Source organism: Rhinopithecus bieti, unplaced genomic scaffold (genome assembly GCF_001698545.2).
Source record: "Rhinopithecus bieti isolate Rb0 unplaced genomic scaffold, ASM169854v2 scaffold_51230, whole genome shotgun sequence".
In the NCBI taxonomy this organism is placed as follows: Eukaryota; Metazoa; Chordata; class Mammalia; order Primates; family Cercopithecidae; genus Rhinopithecus; species Rhinopithecus bieti.
This window is the reverse complement of record NW_016820119.1, coordinates 218240-245569: the sequence shown is the minus strand read 5'-3', so window position 1 is coordinate 245569 and position 27330 is coordinate 218240. Positions and strand designations below refer to the sequence as shown.

General features: G+C 45.0%; 1 protein-coding gene across 7 annotated transcripts in view; it reads left to right on the top strand.

Annotated features, from left to right (window-relative positions):
* Positions 1-27330, top strand: part of SMOC1 (SPARC related modular calcium binding 1) — a 153219-nt gene that overhangs the window by 108677 nt on the left and 17212 nt on the right. For 4 of the 7 annotated variants that reach the window (XM_017859602.1, XM_017859600.1, XM_017859599.1 and 1 more), the window contains exons 6-10: positions 4639-4728; positions 6659-6739; positions 23046-23238; positions 23770-23852; positions 25697-25802. In XM_017859602.1, coding sequence (XP_017715091.1) covers positions 4639-4728; positions 6659-6739; positions 23046-23238; positions 23770-23852; positions 25697-25802 — 553 coding nt within the window. The remainder of the gene's footprint in view (positions 1-4638; positions 4729-6658; positions 6740-23045; positions 23239-23769; positions 23853-25696; positions 25803-27330) is intronic. The other 3 variants (XM_017859604.1, XM_017859603.1, XM_017859601.1) reach the window with 1 other exon arrangement.

Below are 27330 nucleotides of genomic sequence, written 5' to 3'. Positions count from 1 at the left end.
AGCCTCAGCAATGGCGGGCGCCCCTCCCCCAGCCTCGCTGCTGCCTTGCGGTTAGATTGCAGACTGCTGTGCTAGCAATGAGGGAGGCTCCGTGGCCGTGGGACCCTCCCGGCCAGGTGTGGGCATAATCTCCTGGTGTGCCCGTTTGCTTACAGCGCAGTATTGGGGTGGGAGTTACCCAATTTTCCAGGTGTTGTGTGTCTCAGTTCCCCTGGCTAGGAAAAGGGATTCCCTTCCCGCTTGCGCTTCCCAGGTGAGGCGATGCCTCGCCCTGCTTCAGCTCTCACTGGTCGGGCTGCAGCAGCTGACCAGCACCGATTGTCCGGCACTCCCTAGTGAGATGACCCCAGTACCTCAGTTGAAAATGCAGAAATCACCGGTCTTCTGTGTCGCTTGCGCTGGGAGTTGGAGACTGGAGCTGTTCCTATTCGGCCATCTTGCTCTGCCCCCGTCCCTTTTTGTTTTAACAGCTTTATTGAAGTATAGTTTACGTACCATAAAATTCACTCATTGTAAATGTACAACCCAATGAGTTTATTAAATTCATAGTGTTGCACAACTGTCACCAGAGAACATCTCCATCACCCCCAAAAGCAACCTTGAACCCATTCACAGGTATTTTCTACTCCTACCTGTAGCCCTAGGCACCCCTGGGTCTGTTTTCTGTGTCTATAGATTTAGCCTTACTAGATATTTCATATAAATGGAATCATGTGGTATTTACATCTGGAGTTTTACACTTAGCATAATGTCTTTGAGATTCTTCATGTATATTGTCACATGTATTACTTATTCATTCCTTTTTAATTGCTGAATAGTATTCTACCATATGGATATATCACAATTTATCTATTCACCAGTTAACAGACATTTGGATTGTTTTCATTTTGAAGCTTTTTTTGTTTGTTTGTTTTTTGAGACGGAGTCTCGCTCTGTCGCTCAGGCTGGAGTGCAGTGGCCGAATCTCAGCTCACTGCAAGCTCCGCCTCCCGGGTTCACACCATTCTCCTGCCTCAGCCTCCCGAGTAGCTGGGACTACAGATGCCCGCCACCTCACCGGGCTAGTTTTTTGTACTTTTAGTAGAGACGGGGTTTCACCATGTTAGCCAGGATGGTCTCGATCTCCTGACCTCGTGATCTGCCCATCTCAGCCTCCCAAAGTGCTGGGATTACAGACTTGAGCCACCGTGCCCGGCCTTCATTTTGAAGATTTAATGAATAATGCTGCAGTGACTATTTCTATACATGTCTTTGTGTGGACATGTTTTTATTCTCCCAGATGGGTTTTAGGAGTGGAATTTTGGAGTTGAAAAGTTTATGTTTAGCTTTTTAAAGAGACTGTCAAACTCCTTTCCAAAGTGGATGCCCAGTTGTACATTTTCACCAGCAATGAACAAGGGTTCCATCTCCTCCACATCCTTACCAACACTTAGTATTGTCTATCTTTTTATTTTAGCCATTCTAGTGGCTGTTTAGAAGTATCTTGTTATGGTTTTAATTTGTGCCTTCCTAATGATTAATGATGTTGGGTATCTTCTCATGCATTTATTAGCCATCTGTATCTCTTCTTTGGTGAAATGTCTGTTAAAGTATATTGTCCATATTTAAATAAGGTTGCTTGTTATTGAGTTGTAAAGTTTACCTTATTTTCAATTTGAAAACTTTGATAGGATTTTAATTTTGTAAACCCAATTTTAAAAGTAAGCAGTTGAATAAGATGGTTTGCACTCATGGAATTATAGATACCCTTTAGTAGGCCTTTAAAGTGTTTTATACCTACACAAAAAAGTGTCCCTTTTGTGGGCAAGTATCCTTCAGTTTCAGAAGAGGATATTGCTATCCAGAGAAGTAGAAGGAGGGGCTCAACTTATCCAGAGTGTTAGATGTATTCAATGTAAACTGTTAAATATAAAGGGGGAATTGGAGTGTGACTCCCCTTGAGACTGGGAGGCAGGAGCACACATAGAAACTTTGCTCTCTCCCCAGGACCCAGTGTGAGGCCTGGTGTTGCTCCAGGGCTTGCCTGGAAGCAGAACTGATGTAGACCTTGGATCTAGGCCTTGGACTTGTGTTTGGTAGGAGAGGTGCTCTTATTTGCTGGGTCAGAAGCCAGGAGCCCAGGTGCCCGGAGATGATGGTTAGAGGGTGCTGTTCGCTTTGGCTTGGCTTCCCAGCCTTTGAGAATGCTGGATTTCACAGGTGGTTCCTGGCAGCAGGACACCTTGTCTTTTCTCACTTCATAAAGATTTCCATTTAGGACCTCCCTGTGGCAGACCAGCTGTATCTCTTCACCCTCAGTGACCCTACCCTGCAGGAAGATTCCTTCCCTGCACGTGGCTTTACACCTCATGGGCTTCTCTGACTGCATCTGGGAAATCTGTGGAACTCCTTGACCTGCAAAAGGGCAAAGCTTCCCCAGAAAACTTTCTTTGCCCTCCTTGAGTGCAGACCTTCTTTGCTGATGGCTGGGCCGGATAGGCAGTCCAAGATTTTCATCTGGATGATGGGAGAAATAAACAGAATGTTTTCAGTTATCTTGCTCCAGAGAAGAGATACAGCTCTTGTGATATGGGAGGATTTTAATACCTACATTGAGTATTAAAATATTACATAAGCCATATACACTTGAGTTCTCACTATCATCCCTCTTGGAATGTTTGATTTTTCACTTTCCCTTTGTTAGCCTGTAAGACTCCTAAAATGAAGCCACCCTGTGTGGAAGGGCTGAGCACACTGTGCTGGACTATTTAGACTATGAACTCTGTATCCGGCAGGCACAACCAAATGTGCACTGCAGCTGCCAAAAGACTCAATTCAGTGGCTCATTGAATTCAATGGAAAGAGGTGTTAATAGAGTCAGGGGAAGTGATGCTATTAAAAAAATGACATTGTGTGGCTCTGTTCTGTGTTTATTCTCCCTCAATGACTTCCAGATCAAACTCACACAGTTTGGCATCAAAAGATGCCTGTTTTGGACTCCAGTTTGAGGCAAATAACATATCCAGCATAGATACTCTTCTCTTCCTGCTACATCTTATTTCTTGGGATGATTGTCAGATAATTCAGGATCACTTTGGCCCCTGCAAGAGTTGGGTCTTGGTGTCAGTATATGAGAATAATAGCAGGGTTAAGTGTCACACGACTGTCAGCTCAGCTGCTGGCCTCAGCCTCTAGCAAGGGTTAGAGTCTCCATAGCTCTTGAATCTTAAGCTCCCAAGGGTGAGATGTTGATGGAAAAAAGAGATCAGGATTCTGTATTCTCTCTCCTTCCCCCAATAAGATGCAGGAAAGTCAGCCAAAAGTACTGAGAGCTCCAAATGGTAGAGGGTTGTTATTATTGATGATCTGACTGGCGTCACAGAGACTATCTAAGAATGTGCATTCTGCATAAATAGTTAATGCTCAGAGAATATAGTGTTCCATCCTAAAAGACCTCTAAGGGGCCTTGAGAAGAGAGGGATGGTGTAACCATCAAACCACCTGAGACAACAGTGCTCTCCTTCCCTCCCCACATGGAGAGAAATCTCTTAAACTATGTATCCTTAAGAGGGACAAAGATACCCTCTCCCAGCCTTCTCTAAGAGGGTAAAATTATTTCTTAGGGGTTGAAAAACACTTACTCATTTTACATATGAAGTAAAAATACATATACAGTTTATTTGCATTACTAAAATTTCATTAGGGAGATGATTCGGAAAAAATTACCTAAAAATGCTCCTTAGATGAGTGATAATGGAAAAAAGGTTGAGAAACATGGCTCTAAGTTAAGGTTTTCGGGGCCCTGATGAAAGAACTCAGAGTCCTGGAAGGTAAATAAACAAAGTCTGCACTAACTCCTGACCTGCAGAGGTTCTTGCTGTGCAGAGAGGACTGCCAACACTATTAGAATGATAAGCATTAGGACTTTGTTACTGGGAGCTCCCTGCTCCAATCATCTATGTTAGAAATTTCAAAGCAAGCGTAGGGTGATTTCTGCAAAGTCTTATGTCCTCTCCCATTTTGCTTGCCCTTCCTCTTATTGGGAATTGGGGTGTTTGCTCTTTCACAGTTAGAAGTATTCTAATGATTCCTGATTCTCTTCAATTCAGTGTGCTGGAGAGAGAGTGGTTCTTCCTGCCTTCTTATCTTTTTTAGGTGAGAGTGGAGAAACAGCGAGGAGATTGGAAGGGAATAGCACACAGGTCTCTTGTTTTCCTTGAACTCTTTAATCAGGGCCACTGAGCTGGTAGCTTTAGGGCAGGAAAGGAGCTGGGGACACTAGAATTTGATGCCATAAGGATTGCCAACCTTATCCTAACATGCTTGGCCATAACTCAGGGCTGAGGGAGAGATACTGCCTCCCAGTTTTCCTGTGGGAACAAGGGCCAGCAGAGTCATACTGGTATCCTCAGATTTGTGAGAAACGGTTCCCCAAAGCCATGAAGCTTTAGCGCCTCTCGTCCATGCCGTGGGGTGGTGAACACAAACCTGGATTTGTTTTGCTCTTTTGTCTCTCTGTGGTTCTCTTTTCCTTCTTGCCCTTTTCTTCTTTTGTTTCTTTATCTTTGGTCTCTTCACTGGGACTTGGCCGGGCCTTGTACAAACCCCAACCATTCAACAGTGCTGGAGAGTAGATAGTATTTACCTCAATAATGGTAGTCTCCTTTCGATTCTTTTTAACCCTCAATTCAGATGACGGATCTAAGCCGACACCCACGATGGAGACCCAGCCAGTGTTCGATGGAGATGGTAAGCTCTTGCATTACTTTGGATGTTCATTCTCCCACTCATTTTCAGGTTTGGGAAAGGTCTTAATGCTGGATGTTTGTTTAAGTTTTATTATTATTATTTTCTTTTTTAATTTCAATTTTTCCCAGTGTAAGCTGGGTTGTTTTAACCTTTTTAAAAAATGCAAATCCTCCCAGGAGCTGGTACACTCTCCACTTCTGGAAGGGCCCTCTGTTCTCTCAGGCTTCCTGCCTGTCTCCTGGTGTCCAACAATAATACAGCCTGGACAGACCCTTGGAGCTGCCAAGACCCAGGAATCACAGCTGAGAAAGATAGGCCGGCAGTGTCCCTTCAGTAAATTAATTGGCACTTACAAGTGTCCACTCTGTGTCTGGCACTGTGTGAGCCCCTCTGGGGGATGAAAAGGAGGTTTGGAGATGTAAACCTTTGCTCTCAAGACAGCTGCAACTCTTAGAGTGCTTTATGTGTTAAATTACGTGGTCTCCGTTCTTATCGTCATAGACATTTACAGAAGAAAGAGATCACCATGGTCTGTGAAAAGCTTTCGTGAAGAGCCAGGACTTGAGCTGGATCTTGAAAGTGGAGGGGAGGAGTCTGGGTGTTCCAAGCAAGGGGCTGGCATGGACAAGAGGGGAATGAGGTAGGGATGGGATACAGTGAGGAAAGTCGCAGGAAGGAGATTGGCCAGTGGGACTGATTTGTGTAGGTTGTAGGGACGTTGAGAGTTGAGGCAGGACATTTTGGAGAAGAGAAATTCTAGGTCAAGAGAAATTGTGGCTGGTGGCAAAAGAGAGGCTGGAAGTCTCTGGAGGCATAGAGAGAGGATAGGAGTGCGGGGTGCAGAAAGTTTAAGTTGGAGGTGCTCAGGGCCTGTACTCTTCAGTGTACTGTACTGAGTACTCCATATTCCCCTGATGAGGAACTGGAAGTTTGGCAGAGTAAAGTCTCTAAAATATGACAATAAGATTGGGATTTTAGTGCAATATGTAGCAAACTTTGAGCAGCTCCTATCTAAGCGTATCCAGTCCTGGATCATGAGACTGGACAGAGAGACAGAAGAATAAAAATAAATCATGCCACGGGTTCACACTGTGGCTATGGATGTCCCTAGCACAAGCTCAGCTCTGAGGAGGATTGAAATGTACAATATCCTTTACAATCAGCTCACTTATGGGAAGGTTTGTATGCTCATGTCTAAAAGTTTAGATGTAGATGTCTCTGTGATCCACAAAGGTCCCGGATCATTGACAAGTCTGGGACCCTGGGGGTTCAGGTGAGGGATAGAGACTGTCTCATCTTGGGAGACCTCCCCAGTACCCTCATTGAAGGTCACTCCACAGTATACTCAGGGTCACTTAAGATTCCCAGCTGTCCACTGAGTGACCAAGTCCTGGAGAGCCTGGAGGCACCCTGGCACTCTCTGGATGGAGGAATCCAGCCTCTGCGCATGAGAAGCCATTAGAAAGGGGATTGAAGCATACATGAGATGCACTCCTTTCTTCCCCATCTGGAGCAGTCTCGGCTCAGCCGTTTCCTCTAGAATGGTCTCTGTGGTTTGTTTGGCGTTCGTTTGTTGATTTATCCCCTTTAAATCTTCTCCCAGGGAAGCAGCTGAGAGGGACTTGGCTTGGCCCATGTTCCTTACCTCCTGGGATAATATTTTTATTCCTGGATGGAGTGCTCAGCACCTCTGCATTCTGACCACTCTGCTTCCCAGCACAGGATGCCCTGATCAGCTCTTATGAGCTGTTGGGGAGAGGAGCTTCCGTTGTGAGGAAGGAAGGGGAACTGGGAGGAGTGGATGTGGGAGACAGCTGAAGCCTCAATGCCTCAGACTTTGAAAAATGGCTATTAAGAAGTCTGAGGTTACACTTCCACTCACATGGTCTCTTTGCCCAGACTTTTTCTCTCTCTTTTTCCCCACCCCTAGAAATCACAGCTCCAACTCTATGGATTAAACACTTGGTGATCAAGGACTCCAAACTGAACAACACCAACATAAGAAATTCAGGTAAATAACCTTCCTTGGATTATATACGTACCCAATCCATCCTTCTTTGCCCCATGGTTCTGTGACTTCTTATTGTGTGGATTTGGGAAAGTCATTTAATCTGCCTGGTTGTCAATTTCTATAGCTATAAAATAAAGAGATTGGATGTGTTAATCCCTTCCAACTTTAATTTTATTCAGTTACCATCTCAGGGATCATCTTTCTTAGGTCGTCGATCCTCTTAACAATTTTTTTGACTATATATTGTAATATTTTGATTAACTTTCCATATGCCATGCAGAGGAATTTGAAAGAAGAATGACTGGACATAAAGAAGTTGGACTTCGAGCCTGGAGGGAGTCGATTCTGTGTGTTTTAGGCTCTAAATAGCTGCTTACAGTCATGTCTTCTCTGGTCTGATCTTCTCTGGTCTGATCTTTTAGGGGGTCTTGTGAGTGGTCAAGTTTGAGCACTGGCCAAACCCCTTGTAGAAAGGTGATAATTTTTGAAGGGTGATCATATTTGTAGGATTATTTTGTAGACTCTATTTAATATCAGTAAAGACCAGAGTCAGTAAAGTCCATTTACTATCAATAAAGACTAAATGTTCATCAACAGGAAAATGTGTTCACAAGCCAAATCTGTATCTCTATCAAGGAGGATCATCTTTTCAACCAAATACTTCATTATGAGAAATACCCTTCTGTGTAATTTATGCCTGGTTGTTGAATTTAGCCATATCATCTTTTCCTTATAGGTGGCAAGACTATGGATAAAAGATATATGACTTTGAACCAGCAGGCAGAATTTTACATGACCATCAATTAATGAGTGTCCTGTCATTGGTCCCCTTTAAGTTGACCTGTTCACCAGCTCTGTCCTAATGGTGGCAATGTGGCATTAGAATGCAAGGAATGATATAGACCAGGAGGTGAATTCAAATGCCATCAGTTGAGTTCCTCTGTGACTTGGGCTTGTCAGTGCCTTTTCATGTGTCTGTTCACTGATAAAAGTTGGAGATATGGGATGGTGGAGTGAAAGCAGACTGTGAACTCCCTTGAGTCAGTCTTTGACGGAAGAGTGCAGTGGTTAAAGCACAGGCTTTGAAATTAGTGAAACCTGGGTTCATATTCTAGCTCCAACATTTAGTGACCCCAGTCAAGTTATATAATTTCTTTGAGCCTCAATTCTCATTTGTAAAATGGGATCACAATCTCTCCCTCAAAGGACTATGGTTAAAAGTTGACTAAGTTAGTGTCTATATGGCACTCAATTGATGCCTGGTTAACTGATAAATTGTAAGTACATGTATTTATTATTATCATTGTTATTGGTATGAATAATGGGAATAGTAATGATGGTGCTTATTTTGAAAATTCTTCAATCAGAAAGAATTTATGATTGTCACCTTAAGCAAAGGCATCTATTAGGCTTCTTCTTAGGACCCCCTCCATTCCCCTTTCCCTGTTAGGCAAATATAAATCAAATAGAAGTGACTTTGGTGCCTGTAGTGCCTGAAGGTGGAAGTAACATTTGCAACTGGTCTCGTAGTCCCTGAGGCCCTGAAAGGTCTGCAAGGCCCCCATGAGTTAATTCTCATTCTGTGACCAAATGGAAGATGTGAAGGTGAGCTCTCTGAGTTGTAATATACAGCACTTTTTTTTACCTGAAACACTCATTTGGCATTTAATAGTTGCTTCTTTGAATTTCTTTTTCACTTACCCATGCATTTGATTGCTTTGGGGAATGATGGAGGAGAAAAGATCATCATCATTATCAGTAAAATTAGAATAGCACTGCCATAATAACTACTTTGTGTCAGATCCTGTGGAACTTTACATTTGTCATCTCACTTGAGCTTCACCATAACCCTTTGAGATAGCTATTATTCTTGTCTTCATCTTGCAGATGAAGAGTCAGAGGCTGAGACAGAGGAAGTAACTTGTCCTGAGTCACAGCTAGGGAGTGGTTGGGCTGGAGAAAACTAGTTATCCTTGGAAATAGAATGTCTGTCTTCTTTGGTTGTATTCTATGCATGTAGTAAACTGGTGAGGTCGAAGTCAGTTGATAATCTTTACTTCTGCTGAAGTTCTTCTGCTTTCATTCCTACTCTCCATTTGGATGAGAATAGGGTCATGTTGAGAAAAGGATTCTGGGCAGGTCCATCCACCTTCCTTTTGCTGGGGTGGCCTGGCCACCTTTATTTTTCTCTGGCTGACCCCAGTTATATCTGTAAGGTTAGTGTATATGATAGGATAGTTGGGAGAGGCCTAACAGTTCCCTGGGAGAAACTGAGATCAGGGATAACTGTTAGAGATTGATGACTTAAGAATCTCCTACTAAACTGGGACTTTTTCCATCATGATCAACTGGTAATATTAACTGAATGCCTATCAATCTCTTTGATATAATTATATATTAAATATATGGTGCCACAAAGACCTGTAACAGGGGTTGTCAAATGGTCACTTGCCTGTTTTTGAAAATAAAGTTGGGTTGGATCACAGCCACAGCCATATATTTGTGTAGTGTCTGTGAACATTTTCATCTAAATAGTAGAGTGGAATAGTTGTGACAGACCCTGTATGGCCTGCAAAGCCTAAAATATTTATCATCTGAACCTTTATAGAAAAGCTTTCTGGCTTCTGGCATATATGATTGAAATAGAAGCATTTGGATGGGAGTGTGTGTATGGGGATGTCTGGGGATGTCTTACTTAAGTTTTCTGGCCCCTCTCATAGACCAGGCAGGAGGATGCTTCCTGACATGCCCAGGTAAGCCTGCATCAGCACAGGAGCTCTGAGGCAGCTCACAAGGCTCTTCACCATCTCACACAAACCTTTTCCAAGCTTTAATGTCCAGGTCTGGTGTATGCTGCCACGAACGGGTTGCCAAAAAAGCACCTTGAGGTTTGGCTTTCTTAGGCATGGTTTATCTCTGCTACACAACTGGTTCCACTGGGCAGCTAAAGTTTTGCGTGTAGTGGAGATAAACCATGTAATGGCAAAATCATGGACTTTGGTGTCAGACAAACCTATAACCTGGTTTCCACTGCTAGCTTCCCACTGAGAGGCTTCGTGAGCTTGGGAAAGTTAATTAACTTCCCTGAGTCTTGATTTCCTTATATGTAAAACAAAGTTTTAGTGCCTTGCAGGATTTTTTTTGTGAGGACTCAAGAGCATCTGTATAATGCCTGACACATAGTAGGTACACCATAAATGATTTTTTAAACCCGACAAAACACTGGTGACTCTTGGTGGAATATCTTTATGTCTTCTGCTAGCCACTTGTCACATGTTATCATATTTGGTTTAATGAGAAGTCAAATATACCTTAATGATAACTTATATCTGGATATTTGGCTCTAGTAGGAACTGAACCTCTTGGCCAAACACCTGAGAAAGTTTTTCATTGAGTTTGATGGACTATCCTGGGTTCAGGTGTGCTTCAGCCTGCATTCCCCCGGGGAGGTTGCCATGGGACTCCGTAAAGCCCATTGGGTTGAGAGCTCTTCTTCTCAGCTGTCTCTCAGAGGCAAAAAGGCTATCCCAGTTTCTTTTACACCCCACACATCCTTTTTTCACATTCAGACCCTGTGACGCCAGGTTTGTTTTCTGGCCTGGGGACTGTTGACATTGGAAAGGTTCCACTGGGCAGCTGAAGTTTTGCAATAACATGACACATATGCCTGCAGACTCTCTTAGTCTCCTTCTCTGCTCCTGGAAGTGTTGGCTCTTGTTTTTAAGGCTTTGTCATGTGTTCACTATGGTCCGTGTCACCTTTTGAGTACTTGGCAGGTTCAGCATTGACAGATTTGCTTCTTTGCTCTTCTCTTCAGTTCTCACCTCCATTGAACCTCTCCTCCATTGCATCTCCAGCGCACCAGGAATTCCTTTCGCATTCAGGAAGACAATGTACCTGGTCAGCTAATAACCTAGAACTCGAGAGCCGCATCTTCCCATAAATGAATGTTGGATGGAGCCTCTATTCTGCTTTTATAAGGAAATATGAACTCTTGCTAAGTTTTTTTTTTTAAATCAGGGGTTGGTTACCAAGGCATTTCTTAATATACCTGGTGTTTAAAATATTTTTTTACCATCTACGTGTTACAGATGATAAAGATATGAAATAAGTGACAAGAATTAGGTTTCATCTAATTCTTCATCTCATCTTCTCATGTTTCTAATTTGACTATGTGCAGGCACTTTCCTATGGCTCTGATTTACATCTTTGTTTCTATATGAAAAACTTCCACCCTTTCTCCTCTGGGCAAGTATAATCTCCCAGGAAATATGGTCATGCAGCTCTTCTCTGTGCAGCATAGTAATGTTTCCAAGGCCCACCACTCATTTCCTTCTGCCCTGGGGGCTTGACTCTGTGTCCTCAAGTGGAGTGGAGTGGTGTGACTTCCCTCTTTGTTTTGTCATCTCTTTCTTTCCTTTGTCCCTGTTTTTTTCCAGTTAACTTCTTCCATGATCTGATCAAGCACTTCAAGGAGGCCCTAGACCCTGGCCCTGTGAGTTAAATCCAAAAGGGCCATGCCTTTCCTCCCCTGCCTCTTAGACCCACAGCGCTTCCTTTTCTACATCATTGAAGGGAGCAGCTCATGGTGACTCTGCTGCCTGGAGACACAGCCATCAGCACAGACACAAGGTGGAAATGCATTTCTTTTAAGTTTTACCATGAAAGTGACACCCTGGCCTCCTCGTGCATGACTGTGACTGTGTTTGCTCAAGTCACCTTACCTGTCACAGGTAAGCTGTTCACAGTGTCAGAGTGCTGCTCTTCTAGGCCTGCTTCAGGCCCCTTGACCATGTCTTGGATTGCTCCTTCCTCACCCAGGAAGTTCCTGCTGGGATAGCTGCTATGACTGGGACTTGGGGTCACTGAGGCATCTGCACCCCCTGGCTGGATTCCTCCACCCCCCAAGCCAGCACTCTTGGCCCGCCTAGAAACCACTGACTGATGTAATGACTTGAGGCCTGGAAAAATAAACAGCTCACAGGGAAACCAGCGGTAGCCATTGTAAGCAAATACCCCACGGCCACCTGGAATCTCGCACATGACGTGATTGGAAGGAAGAATGAGTAATCCACTAACGTTAGCAGCCGAGGATGGGTCTGGGCTTGTGTGCATTTAAAATATCTATATAAAAACACACACTGGATATTTATTTCCATAACTGGCCTTCTGGATGTCTGCCCATCTCTCTGATGCAGGTGCCTTGGTCAATCATGGCCAGTAGAATTGAGCTGGGGATAGGGGATGGGTGGTCATCCCTATGGCTTTCTCCATGGCAACAAAGGCCTTGTTCTTTCTTAAAATTTCCCTTTGCAGAGAGAAGCAATAAACACACTTGGAGGCCCCAGGGAGCCTAGCCGCACAGTCGATTTTTACCTTGTTTTAAAATTAGCTTTCCTGGTTGCCTTGCTCCTTCGCCCCACGTTGTCTGCTTGGAACACAAAGGTGTGGGAGGGTGAAGGGATGTGCTGCAGGACCCAGCACTGGGATGACGTGCTGCACCAGCAAGGGTTCTGTTTCTGTTTCTGGAGGTGAGTGTGTCTGCTTTTTAATGTTTGATAGCAAGACTACGTGCCCTGGTATTTTCTTTTGGCCTCTGCTGCTAAGACACTGAAATGAAAGATCTTGCCCAGGTATTGTCATTGGCTCATTCCAATTTTCTGGAAGTCAACCTCAGTCTCTGCTTAGATCTGAGGGTCCTTGTTCTGTGTTTATTTGTAAAGTGGCTTTGGAAGTAGATGGGGTCTACATCTCATAAACACACTCACACATGCAACACTCATGTTTTGCAGAGAGTGAAGTTGTGATACTTTATTTTGATAAACTTAAATAGCTCTTTCATCTTCCATCTTTGTCTGTGCCTTCTCCTCCCTTTCTGTCTAAATTTTTATTTGCTAGAACTTGCTCTTGAAAGTACAGAGACTGTCAGGTTAAGGCCAATGAAAGTACAGAGACTGTCAGGTTAAGGCCAATGGAGTTACTGAGAAAAACTGGAAAAAAGGCAGCTTGCTATCTCTCAGTACTTGTCACTGCAAAAATACTGTGAGGTATTTCATATTCTTTTTGGTGGAAGGGTCATGTCTGCTCACTCAATGCTATGAGTCAATAGAGATGGGAACTTTTCTAAAATTTGAGCGGATGCGAGTCAGTGATGCCTTGGGGAAAAGTTAAAAGAAAATGCCTGCATGCTATATTGGGACAATCCATCCTGGATGAAATATCCTCTGTAGAATTTCGATCTTGTTCTTCCCTGCCCCGTAGGAACTCAGTCTCTGTGTGGGAAGGAAGCGGTCACCACTTCAGACCATGGTGAGACATGCATGACCATTTTGGGTTACACAGAGAGAAACTATTTAGACAGGCTGGTTGGTTTGTAATTTTCCCTTACACCTCCTCACCCATGACACTTCATCCCAGCAGCACGCCCTACTTACAGTGCCAACTGTAAACATCCCTGTGACGAGGTGCCCTCGGCCAATGTCGGGGATATGGGGTGGATGGTGTTACTTTTGTGCTGAAGATGGGATCTCCAAGACACAGCAGGTTAGGTGTGGCTCACAGGCTACATAGCAGGGTTGTGGAAAGAGGTATGAGGTACAAGGGAGAACCTGAGAGCACCGAACGGCCTTCCCTTTAATCCAACCCCTTCCTGGTGCTCAGAGTTCCACTGGGACTTGGGAAGCTAAGTTTGGATCTGGCCCCTGAGTCATGGGGAAGTGCACATGATTTTGTCTAATTGTAAGACTGTGGGCCATTAGAGTGAGAAGGGCCTGAGAATCATCTAGCATTGCCACTTAATTTTAAATGAGAAAACAGGAGCCCAGACTTGCTAAGGGCCTTGTTCAAGGTCATAGATCCATCAAGAACTATCATGTGCTGAGGCCTCTGTTTGACTCTGAGGGGTCAAAGGATGAAATACAAGGAACATTTAAGGCAGGAGCTGACCATTGGGCAGTGGTGCACCAAAGGGATGGGGGGTGATGGTGAGGTCCACCCCAGTGGGGAGGAGTATTTTATCACTGACATTGTTTCAAATTGCTGTCATAGTGATTATAAAAAGCAGATAAACTGTTAGCTATATGTGCATTTTTTTTTTTTTTTTTTTAATTTACCGGCAGACCTAATACCCCTTTATTGCCTGCCCCTGGAGCATACTGCTCCATTACCTTTGCCCTTGGTCAGCTACTGGAGTCCTGTTAAGGAGACTGGTCATTCATAGGGATAAGGCAGGAAGACCATGTTTACCCCACACTGCTACCTTAGACCAGCTAATAGGAATAGTAGCTACCATTTAGCAACTTACTATGCCACCAGGTTTAATGTTTTTCACATATGATTGCATTTAATCTTCACAATGACCATATGAGACATGTGCAAGAGTTACCTTACTTTTACATGTAAGGAACCTGGAATTTTGAGAACTTTAACTGGCCAAGGTCACAGAGCGAACAAGGGGTAGAGCCTGAATCACTGACCACAAAGCCCATGCTCTTGACTGCCTATTTTGCCTCTATTCCAACTGTTGCTGACTTCAGAACCTTCTGACATGCCAGACCCTTGGATAGGAGTGTGCAGGAGGAGTGATAGGCACTTACTACTGCTTTCAGCCTTGCCAAGGAAGCCCAAGTATTCCCTCACTATCTCTAGTTCCCTCTGACTGCCCTGAAGTCTCTCTGGCATGTGGGAGCAGTCCTCCAATTGAGCTTTTAGACCATTCTCACATCTCCATTTGGGCTGGAGCTGCAGACAGTTCTTTTGGCCAGTGAGTTAATCAGAAGGGTGCTCCCTCCAGGGGGTTCTCCCAGGTCCCTTTGTAGGTTACAATTGAGGGATGATGTTATGTTTTTTGCTTTCTTTTGCTGCCTATTCTGTGGGGGAAAGGACTTTTTAGCTTAAAGGAGATGGAAAAACTCATGTCAACAGAAGTGTGACTTTAATTTGTGCAAATTCTGTTTCTATTCTCTCCATACCCACCCTCTACCTGATACAAACCTGAGCACAATTTCAGAGGCTGACTGTTCTGTTTGCCAGTGACATTTGCTTTTTCTTGACCTGGTAGGGCCTTTCCTTTTCTGGGTCAGTTGTCTGCCCTGTGTTTGGAAAGGAGCCCTGAGCAATGGTTCTGTGGGCTCCCCCCTTCTTCAGGGGCTCCCAGAGCCCCTGCATAACTCTAAGTCACATAAATGTTGAGAAATTGGGAATTGGCAATGACCAAGTGCCACAGAGTGGTGTGCGTGATGGAAAGCCAAGGTAGCAGGGCAGAGTCGGCCCAGCAAATGGTACTTGGAAAAATGATCCTCTGGGGGCCACTTAGCCCATCCTGTGAAAAGTGCAAAGTCCACAAGTAAGAAAAATAACCTGTTCACATAGTTGGCTTGAAACCATAGGTGCTAAAACCCCATGTGGCTAAATAAACAGCAAGGGCCTGCTCAGTGATGTCCCATAAATCACTGAGTCCAGCAGCCCTTCCCCGGGGCACCGCATCTCGTCCGTGTGCTAGCCCTTCTGAAACAGCAAAGTCAGTTCCTTACAACCTGGTCCTATCTTTCTCTCTTGTACTCCTGCAATGCCTTCCTCTGCCAAATTCTCAGCCACCCGACAGTTCTGGAATGCTCCCGACACCACACTCTCACATGCTCACATGCTGACCTAGAGAATCCTGAGACTGGAGCCATGCGGTTTCTTATGCCTCTGGAATTTCATATTATAATTTAGAAAGGTTGTTTTCAACCCACAGTTTGATATTTTGGGTTATCTTTCAGCATTTCATTCATTTTTGATAAGAGACTAGGTGGGTGTGAAGTGTTTGAAGGGGTTTCAGGGTCACTGTAGGTGACACAATGCTAATTTTTTCTTTAATATTCTTGGCTCAGTGGGACAACTCCTTTTGCAATGAAACCTGAGTAAGTGCCTCTCATTTTTCAGTCTGGGTAACATTTTAATTTATTTTTCCCCTAAGAAAATCCAGTGCTTGATGGTCTGAGGGTTGTGTGTTGCATTTCCCAGGATGTGTCAAAGGGATAAATGTTCTTTTTGCAGCCTCTGTGGGCTCATCCCCGTGGTTTATTCAACAGTGGGCAGCCCTGTCTCTGAAGTGTCAGACTAGAATTCTGTGGGAGGGGTGACATAATGGGGACTCAAGCAATAGAAGGGTTCTTGGACCAAGTACCCTTTATGAATTTTGTACACCAGAGGTTCCTTGGCTCTCCTATAGCTACCAGAGGTGGGTGTGGTGAAGGCTCAGGAAGGATGTGCAGAGTCCTAGTTTCCAGGAACTTGCATCCAGTGAAATCAGGGCACCGAGGACAAGGGGCCCATGAGGGCAGATCCTGCACAAAGGCCACACTGCTTCTAGCCTTGTTCTGGGCGGGGCCTCAGGGAAAGCTTCGGGGACGGAGGATGGCCTTGAATGAGGGTAGGCTAAGATCTCATGGTTTATTCTTTCTGCTTGCTATGTCTTAGAGCATTTTTCTGGCCTCTCCAGCACCTGACATGATGCCAGCACCCAGTACATATACAACCAGTAACATCCTGGGTGATAACCTGGGTCTACAAGGTCCCAGTCCTTTTTTGTGTCCTCTTCCTGGGCCCTAATCTTATTTGCTACTCAGGATCCTGCTTTAGGTCCTCCTCTCTCAGGACAATGTCAGTTTACTCTTTCTGTAGTCTAAGGAACTCCCTGTCCGGATGGCCAGAGTAGGTACCTTGGTTATCAATCGAGCCTCCACTGGGAGAGCCTCTGGTTCTTTTTCTGGGAGGACCGCATCATTCAACAAGGCATCTTCCCAGTTCACGTTTTTGTGGCTTGTGACTCTTCTTCAGTTCTTCTGCATATGGTTCTCTGTAAGATTAGCCTTTTTTCTTGCACTCATTTTTCAGATGGACTTTACGATGCTTCATGTCATAGGTCAATTTGGCTAGGCCATCCTGCCCAGTTGTTTGGTCAAACACTTACCTAGATATTGGTGTGAAGGTATTTTGTGGATGTGGTCAACATTTACAGTCAATTGACTTCAAATAAAACAGATTCCCCTTCATAATGTGGGTGGGTCCCATCCAATCAGTGGAAGGGCTTAAGAGCAAAGACTGAGGTTTCCCCCAAAAAGAAGGAATTCTGCCTCCAGACTGTAACATGGAAATCCTGCTTGAGTTTCCAGTCTGCTAACCTGACCTATTGATTTTGGACTCAAGACTGCCCCATCACTCTTACCTGAATTTCTAGCCTACTGGCCTGCCCAACACATTTTAGACTTGCCAGCCCCTATAATTACATAGCCAATTCCTTAAAATATCACTCTCTCTCTCTTTATGTATATGTGTGTGTATCTATAATCTATAGATATCAAGCGCTTGTCCCTGTGCTAGCCCTTCCAAAACAAATAGATACATAGATACACACACACACACATACACACCTGTCTCTATTTTCCATTGGTTCTCTTTCTCTTCAGAACCCTGAGTGACACAGACTTTCTCTGTCTACCATCTTCTCTCTCCACCCATCTCCCCCTTTACCCCCACCTTCCTCCATCACCATGAGGTTCCCATGTTCTTTCTCCAAAATGTTTATAGCATAACTGGCCAGCCAATAACTACTGACTACACGTGCAGACGGTGCTTTGGTGTTGGATCTCAGCTTTTCTGTCTGCTGCTTTCTTCAGCAGTTCCTCCTCTGGAAGGCAGTGTCTACAAAGAAAGGCCAGCCCAAAGAGCTGAAACTCAAATCTTGTAATGTTTATGTTTTTTGGCCATTTTTGGTTTAAACAAAAAAAGAAGAGAAAGGAAAAAGACGATGAAGAAGAAAAGGTTTCCGGGATAAAAGACTAAACTCTGGGCTAAAATCAAGAGTGGGGATTTAGGTTATCCATGCTTTCCTTTGTTCCCAATCACCACGAGTAATTGAGAGGCACAGAGGCCTGGGCTGATCCTAGCTGATAGGGCTGATAGAGCTGTGCTCTAGGCTTATCCCATCTTGGTGGGATGTGAAAGAACCCGTGTCCTGAGCCTGGAGACAGGGTTCATGTTTATCTGGTCCAACCTCTTTTTTCCTCTCCTGTCTCCTGCCCTGCCCACTCCTGCTGGACTTTGGTCCTTCTTCGCTATGTGCAATTAGTGGTGGACAGGGTTGTGTGCTTTCTGGTGACAAGGAGTGGACATGGTTTCACTTCTATTTGAGTATTTACCATGTGCCAGACTTGGTACTGGGCAGTTTGCTTGGATGTTTTTTCTCTTGTGTTTCTTCTCCTAGGCAGTCAGAGGTTTGTCACTGACGTTTTAACCACTCATTGCCAAGTGCGGAATGACCTGACTCTCACTTCTCTGCACCATCTGAGGGACAGGATTATAGGGGCAGGCATGTGAGTGTGCATGTGTGGTTATGTGTTTCCATGCCCCCCAGCCCTGATTTTTCCCTTTCCCCTGCTGTTTATGGCTTCCAGATGTTTACAGATGGTCCTGGCCCATTCTCATAGATACCTGGCCAGACCTCCTAATCTTATCATCTCTCCCTGAATGTTCCTGAGCAGAGATTATTTTAGAACAGTGTGTGTCTACTTCTGGGGAGCTCCCTCTCTGAACTCAGGATCACAAAGAGGCCCATGAAATTGGTCCCCTGTCTTGCATTCTGGAAGGGGACTTCTTGGTACCTAAGAAAACTGATAGATGTGAATTTTAAGATGCATTTGGGATCCAGGTAACGAGAAGGACAGAGGATGGCAGTGGCCCCATGGGTGGGCTGGCTTTTTGGGTCTGCCACTTCCTAGTTCTGTGATCTTGATCCAGTGACTCTGCCAGTCTGTGTTTCTGCATCTTCCTCTATTCAGTGAGGATAAGAAGAACACTATTTTAGAGGCTTGTTTGAGTTTGAAGTGAGTTAATACAAGCAAACTGCCCAGTACCAAGTCTGGCGCATGGCAAATACTCAAATAAATGTTAGCTATTGTTATTCATTTTAGAGTTCTGCAAAGGTGGGTGAGTTACAAATTTGGGTCCTCAGATATGGAATAAGCTTATGACCTGTGGTACTTACTGATTAGTGTCTGCATGACCCATAACCTCTAGAGAAGCCCTTCAAGAATAATTGATTGGTTGATTGAAGGACTTACAGGGCTACAAAAATATGTATAAGGTAAGTTGATGAATAGTTGAGGAGGTCTAGATGTTTCAGTTATCTGTTGTTGTGTAACAGACTGCTCCAAAATGTACTGGCTTACCATAAAAATAATTTATTCTTTCTAATGTGTCTGTGGGTTGGCCGGGTGCTTGTTTTATCTGAATTTACTCCCAGACTCATCCAGGTAGGGGAGGATCAGCTGGGCTGGAATGTACAAGGTGACCTCCCTCTCACATCTACTCGCTGAGTTGCTTCCCTTTCCTCTCTGTGGCCTCTTGTTCTCCAGTAGGCGAGACCAGCTTCCTCGTGGTGATCTCAGGGCAGCTTCCACAAAAGTGAAAGCCAGAGCTGCAAGTCTTCTTGAGGCCTCGGCCTGACACACAGCGTCAGCATTGCCTCCAACATTCTATTGGCCAAAGCAAACCAGAGTCCACGTGAGGGGTCCACATAAGGGCATGATCACAGGGAGGCACAGTTCAGTGGGGACTGTTTTGTAATGAGATGAACTATACTGAGTAAAAGAAAAACATAGGTTAGAATAAAAATCAGATTATCCTGTGTCAAGATGATCTTGCAGAGAGGTGAAGCACCTAGCCAGTGTTGAAATGTCAGCTCTACCACTTCCTAGTTCTATGATCTTGATCCAGTTTCTCAGCCAGTCTGTGTTTCTGCATCCTTTTCTGTTCAATGAGAATAACAACACTGACTTTAAAGGTTTGTAATGAATTTGAAGTGAGTTAATACAAATAATGCACCTAATACCAAGTCTGGCCCATGGTAAATACTCAAACAGATGTTAGCTATTGTTATTCATTTTATAGTTCTGCAATGGTGGGTGAGTTAAATTTGGTATTAAGTTTTCTGCTTCTGAGGCAAAGAGAGAAAAATATCCAGGTACAAGATCTGTAGTGTGCATAGGTCGAGAAGACATCATTGGTCAGAAGAAGCTGTGCTGTGTCCAGCACATTTGGTTTTGAATGCAGCGGATTTGGGATAGTCTGCAAAGACACTGACATAGAAGAGCTCATTGTAAAAATAAATTTGTTTCCTAGAGCAAATGGTTAGAGGCAACACTGTCTAGAGGTTAGCAAGTCAAGCCTGACTGTCAGGATCCCCGGCCCTTCTCTCTCCTGGCTGAGTGAACTTGGGAAAATCCATTAATCTCTCCAACGTTCAGTTTCCTTGTCTACAAAATGGGCATAATAATAGTGCCTACCTCATATGGGCAAAGGATTAATCAGGTAAAGCCCTTAGTCTATTGCCTGGCACGTATCACTCAATGAATGTTTGTTTCTATTGTTATTATTGTAAAGATGATTTTAAGGGAGATTTTCTCTTTGCTGTGAGACAAACTCTCTGTGTATTCTTCACAGAGGGTTAGTGCTATTATATCACTCCTGTCTCTTTCTTAGAGGCACCTGGACTTGCAGATACTGTAATGAAGTAATAAATCAATAATAAAAATAATAAAATAAAGCCTGCATTCAGGCTTTTAAAACTTCTTTGCCATACCCCATTTTTCCAAATTAGTGAGCTTTATCATTTTTATTATTTTGTTTTATTGAGACAGGGTTTTACTCTGTGGCCCAGGCTGTAGTGCAGTGGCATGATCATGGCTCACTGCAGCCTCAACCTCCTGGACTCAGGTGACCCTCCCACCTCAGCCTCCTGGGTAGCTGGGACTACAAGCATGCGCCACCACACTGGCCACTTTTTGTATTTTTTTTTTTTTTTTTTTGTAGAGACAGAATCTTGCTATGTTACCCAGGCTGGTCTCAAACTCCTGGGGTAAGCAGTCTGCCTGCCTCAGCCTTCCCAAATACTGGGATTATAAGTATGAGCCACTGAGCCTGGCATTTTAATGATTTTATTCTCCATGGAACTTCATAGACACTGACTATAAACAGCTCAGAACAGCCTTCAAGGACTTCCAGAAATCCATCAACAGGGCCCTAATTACGGATCTGTGCCTATTCTTAGATGGCTCCTGTCCATATTTCCTAGGGTCTTGGGACCCCCAGTGGTGTGAAGTCAGGTTCATTATTTGCTCTGCCCCTGGGGAAGATCCCCCTTCTCTCTTTGCCTCTTGCTTTCAGTCTGATTTATGGCTTTAGAAGGTTGGCCTGGAGAGTCTTAATTTAAAGCCTCTGTCAGAGGTTGTTACATGAACGTGGTGCCAGTAAAAAGCTGTTTTCCTTTGGTTTTGCTCCTCTGTTGCCTCTTTCATGGCATGAAATACGACGTAGGAAAATAAGGCTACCAAATTGGGGTTGGGGGAGCTATTGAAAAATTCTTGCATAATCCTCTTGAAGTTGCCATGGCACCTTCCCAGCCAGGGGCTGAAGTCAAAATGCTGGGTCTTTAAGCCAGGTTTCCCAAGGCCTCCCTCCCTGCTCAGTTTCTCTCTCTTTCCTGCTTCTAGATGCTGTTCTGGTGGTAGTCATAGTTGGAGGCAGAATCCCAAGTCTGATGTCTGTCAGCTGTTTTAAACTCCTCTTCCTCTAGCCAAGGAGATTCTGTTTAGCTTTTCTATATTTGCATTATGAAAACAGTAGTTTTTTTTTTTCACTTCCCAAATTCAAAATTACATTTTCTATTTTAATAGTGAATATGCTATATGTGCCTGCCTCCTGGCCCTTAGATATTTTTATGCCCCTAAGGAAATATTTTTACCCTGCAACGAGAATCACCAGGCTATTATTTTCGAGCATTTTCCTAGCAGTGAGACATAGCATTGTTTTTCTATCATCTGACTTATCTGTAAAACTGCATTGAGCTACTTTGTGTCTCTGTGTACTCCCATGGTTTGTTTAAACATGCACGCTTTACCTATATGTGTGTCATTAACAGAGCCATTATTTCAAGGAACTTGGCTTCTTTCGAGTGGAGTTGAGTGTCTGTTTTTGATTGCTTGTGCTGTTGTTCAGTGCACAGCATGGTTCTCCAGGTTGCTGATACCAAGTTCCTTGCTCTTAAGAAGGGTATTTTTGTAACAATCTGTAAATATTCAGTGGGATGCCCAAGACTACATTCCTGTCAACTTCTTCAGGAGAAGAGTTGTAGAATAGTGGTATGAAAAAAAAATACAGTGGGTAAATAAACAACTAAATGAAAAATAAAGTAATAGTACAGGTTTATGATGTGATTCTTTTGTTACCAAAAAAGAAGATGTGTGCACCTGTATTTCCATGTGTGTATGTACATAAAATCTAGGGAAGGTACAGTGTTTAACTTTGGCAAGATTATAGGTTTTTCCCAAGTTTCTTTTTTTAAACTTCTTTATAATAAGAAACTCAACACTATTTATTTTAATAATTAAAACAAAACAAAACCAGAAAAAAAAAAAAAAAGGGAAGCCAGGCAGGCTAAGTGGTTGATTGGGAAGAATTTTCAGGTAAGCGGCTGTGCAGATGTGAGACGCCCTGGAGCTGGCCATGCTGGACACAGGGTACCATGCACTGTCTCAGCCGGGGACTGGCTCGGGGGAAACCAGGTTTGACTGTTCAGATATGCTCATGTGTTCCTGAGGCTGCTGAGTGCAGACGCCATCTGGCTGGGCCTGTTTTCTCTCGCATTGGATGGAAGCAGCTTTGTGTAATTCACTGAAATTCACTTGGCCTGCTTTGCCCAGCAGCGTTGGAGGGTAGGGAGGAGCCAAGGCTGGACCTTGTTTCTGCTCCTCCTGGGTGCCGAGCATCACTCCACATGAGGCTGATGGCGATGGCTCCATCCTGCTGTGTCTGGGCTTGGAAGGGTCTACGTGCACAGGCATTCCTGTATCAGCTTGCAGGGTAGCCAGGCTCCTGCACCCACCTCTCCTGCAGCCCATAGACAGCATCCGTAGGAGCCACTCTGAAAACAGTAAGATATTCCACCTTCCGTACAAGCTGCCACTCTGAGAAGGGGCATCCCTGGAGTCCCTGGCTGGCTTGTTGCTGCAGTTGAACCTATTTGGTGGGAATGCTAATGAATGCTGGCAGCAGAGATGGCCACAGGGAGGTTCTGAACCTCCAGCCCCCTCAGCGTGTGCTGACATGGGAGACAGCTCTCCGTGGTAATTCATCAATGGGGCAGCTCATCAGTTCCTTGGGTCCAGGCCTGGTCCTTGCTACTTACTTTGGGTGATGGACACAGAAGCCAGGAATGTTAAATCACAGGAGTGATAGTCACCACAGGCTGTGTGTTCTCTTGCAGAGAAGGTCTACTCGTGTGACCAGGAGAGGCAGAGTGCCCTGGAAGAGGCCCGGCAAAATCCCCGTGAGGGTATTGTCATCCCTGAGTGTGCCCCTGGGGGACTCTATAAGCCAGTGCAGTGCCACCAGTCCACTGGCTACTGCTGGTGTGTGCTGGTGGACACAGGGCGCCCGCTGCCTGGGACCTCCACACGGTAAGCCCCCCAGGCGGGGTCCTGGGAAAAGGGACCTGCTGGCTGTTAGGCATGCTGGCATCTCCCAGCGTTCCTGCCCTGGTTTGGTGGGAGTGCCTGGGAGAGCAATGTTTTCAACGAGTAGAAGACTTTCAGGTAGAAAGACTCTGGGACCTGGATTCTGGTCACAGGCCTGTCTCTTTCTAACTTAAGACCTTGGAACGGTACTTAACCTCTCTGAACGTCAGTTTCCTGATGAGATGATTGCCCTTTCTAAGCCACTAGGTTCCATGGATCAAAAAAGATACTGCGTGCAGCTCAAGTATCATTGTTATTATGCTTGAGTAGTTGAAATGACATGCCTGAACATGTCGCAATGGGAACATTGATGCTAAGATTGCCTTGCAGCTGCCAGACAGTACAAGGGATATCGTACTGCCCACCTTCAGTGGTTTAGGCTTGGTGACAACATAGATCGTTGCTGGGCAGGAGTGACTGAAGAAGGCTCGGTTGCCAGCCCCTCCCAACCCCCCCATATCTCTCTTTTCCCAGCTACGTGATGCCCAGTTGTGAGAGCGACGCCAGGGCCAAGAGTACAGAGGTGGATGACCCCTTCAAGGACAGGGAGCTACCAGGTGGGAGACGATGCTGGCCCTGCTGGCACCGTCACCTCCTTCTGTTCCTCTACCCTCTCATCATGCAGAAGAAGCTGCTTCCTCTTTGTCTGTTTCCCCATATGTAAGATGGAGCCAGGAGCCGTGGGATCTGCATCCCGGTCGGGGATTTATCCCTAATTAGCTCTGTGCTCTTGTGCACGTTGCTTCTCTTCCTTGTGCCTCTTCGTCTTTATAATGTAGTCATCGGGTTAAAATCCTGTGTCTGCAATTCCACAATGCGTTGTCCATCTGAGGTCCATGAGGACAATGTGTTGAGCACTGTGAGTTATTTTTTCCAGGGCTGTGAGGATAAGATAGCTTACAGGGAGGGGCTGTCCTGAGCGATGCAGACAGTGTCTGTTGCCTGCTTTGAAGAGGCAGATGACCTCTGGTGACACAGGACCATCATGGAGTGTGACACAAGACACATAGGCAGGGCCCTGGGACCTCCAGACGGATGCTTTGTGGGTTTCCCCTTATTTATAGTGATCTCTGCCTGCAGGTTACAGTAAAATTACTAAATGTTAGTGTCTTGGAATCTTGTTTTCTTTACACAGCACAAAGTCAGATTAGTTCCTTACACAGCACGAAGTCAGATTAGTGCTGGTGGGAAATGGGCCACCTTTCCATGACATATCAGGACTCCAAGTGAGAACTGAAAGCAGAAAGTTCCAAAAGTCAGGGAGTTTCCACGAGGTTTGCAGAAATCACCCCATCACAAGAATGGAGTCATGGTGGCCAGCGTATCCCTTTTAGCCAACCCCTCAACAAATGTGAATTGAGATTCTACTATGTGCCAGGCACTGGGTATAATCTAGTGGTCAAAGTTGACATGAGACAGAGTGAAGGAGACAGATAGGATACGAATAAATGAATATGGGCATTTATAGATAGTCATGGTGGGTACTCTGAAGGAAAAGCAGAATGTGCTGTGAGAATGGCAGGGAGAACTTGCTTTAGATTCCACAGCTTCTCTGAGAAGCAAGTGTTGAACCTGAAACCTGGAGGATTTGGGGACAGAAGAGAATGAGCTAGTTGCTCATTTCTGTGTGGAGTTACTGTGGAGAGGAGCATTGGGAGTAGTGTAGAAGGCCCATCTGGTGCTGGTGATCGTGGCTTTATAGAACACCCATCTATCCAATTGTGTGGTGTTTTCCCCAGCTATGTGGTGTAGACATGGAAAAGGCGTATCTATAGAAGGTTCATCTGTGCTTTACTGTGTTTTGCTGGAATAGTACAAGGAGAAAAAAGGAACAAAGGACTTGAGAGTACTGGCAAGAGAGATGCTGTAGTTATAATCTAAGATGGATGAGGAGGGAAGTGAAAAAAGGAGGACACTCTTGGGTGGATCTGGTGGTAAGGTGTACTTAAGTCAACTTTGACCACTGGGGGTTATCTCCCTGTCTTGTGCTCCCACAGCCCCTAGTTCTTACCCCTAACACAGTATTTTTCTCGCTTTAGGATGACTGCTTGGCTATTAGCTTGGGTTCCCCTGTAGATGTGAACTTTACGAGGATAAGGACCTTCTGTATTGTTCACTGCTGTATCTCTAGCATTTAACATGGTGCCTGAGTTGATGTCTAGCAAAAATGTGTGGAATGGAAGAAAATTGAAAGCATTATTTGGTCTGATGGTCCTTTGTGGGGTATGGGTAAAGGAACTATGGAAGTTTATGAGACTCATTTGATCAGTAAACAAATCCCTAAAGTGGATTTGACTGGACAAGAAGGGCTTTGAGAAGTTCAGGAAAGGGTGGTAGTTGAGAAAGCTGTTGACTTGATTATAACCTGGCATCTACCTTCAAATCTCATTTTATCTTTTAGGCTGTCCAGAAGGGAAGAAAATGGAGTTTATCACCAGCCTACTGGATGCTCTCACCACTGACATGGTTCAGGCCATTAACTCAGCAGCGCCCACTGGAGGTGGGAGGTGAGAATGTGAGCAGGAATCAGGCCCAGGAGAAAAATGTGGGGCCCCTGACTTTTCAGATGCTGAGGGAGGGTGGGAGAGTGGGCAGGGTTTGCGGAGGGCAAGGGCTAGAAGGTGATCTTTTTCCTGAAACCATGTCCCCATAGCTTTGACCTGCCTTCTGCCAAAAATCTTCCTGCCCGTCTACCTTCCCTATTCTTTGGGAGCTGCTTGTCCCTAGCTTTTAGTTACCTGCTTTATAGGAAAGTCCAGGGCTGTCTGGGACTTCCAGCTGTTTAATCTCAGAAGGGGATGGTTGGAGTGAGAGTTCTGAATGGCAAGAACGGTGATGGGCATATCATGGGGACAGGGAGGACAGAGAGGAAGCACAAAGCACTTTGTGATTTTCTTCTCTCCTAGAGGGCAGGAACCAAATGCCTTTTTGGCATCCTGAGAATTCCAAGGAGCTCTTGGCAATGGAATTGGACACTCATATAGCCAAATCCAGCTTAGGTCAGGAATTGAGGTGGTAGCTGAGGCAGTCTTGACATGAGACTGAAATGAACATGCTCCCCAGTAACCAGCATTGCTGGCACTCGTGAGTTTGGCCCCTTAGGCCGGTCAGTTGAAGATGCATGCGTGCATTCATCCATCTGCTTACCACCTTTTGAACATGGAAGACACAGCAAATACGGGGCTAAGGACAAGGTATCTGGGGATAGAGGCATGTCCCACCTTCAAAGGATGCAGCTTAGTGGGGATACTACACCATAGATAGATACTTACAAAATCTGAGGTGAGTGCTAGGACAGAGGTGGAAGAATGGAGAATGGTTGTCTAACTCAGTCTGAAGGAGTCAGAAAAGGCTTCCTGGAGGAGGTGGTATCTGAGCTGAGTTTTGAAGGATAGGTAGGACTTAGCCGGTCAAAGAAAAGAGAAAGCCATTCCAGAGAGAATGAAAGGATATTGTGGATCCAAGAAAGTGCATGTCTGTGGTTCCGTTAGGTTGGGCTGGGATGGATAGGCAGAGGAGGAGGAAGCGGAGGAGGTAAGAGTGGTAATTGTGAGATGGAAGAGATGGACAGGACTCAGATCCCAAAAGGCCTGTGAGACATGCTGAGTAAGACTTCTGCTTATGAAGCCAGTTGGGGAAGCACAGCAGGGGCTGGCGGAGACAAGCGGGGGAGTGTTTAGGCTCCTTACAGCAGCAAGGGAGGTACCCTAGGCTTGGCAGAGATGGGAAGCCTGCCTCTGAACTTATATGGCTCACTGAGGAGGGAGCACTAGTTCCCCGGCATCTGCCCAGAGGCAGAGCTGTTATCCATAAGGCAGGAAATGCAACCAAGAGAAAAAGCCTAGGCCTCGGAAGGACCCCAGCATGGCTCCCTCAGTGGTGATTGGCAGGACTGTGTGGTATGTGTTTAGGGTAGGAATTTAGGGCCCCAAGCAGAGCTGTTGACAGTTCTGCATCCTGAGGCAGACAAAGGCAGCCATTTTGAAAATCCAATTTTATATCAAAACAAAGTGAGTGCACACAATAGCCGAGATA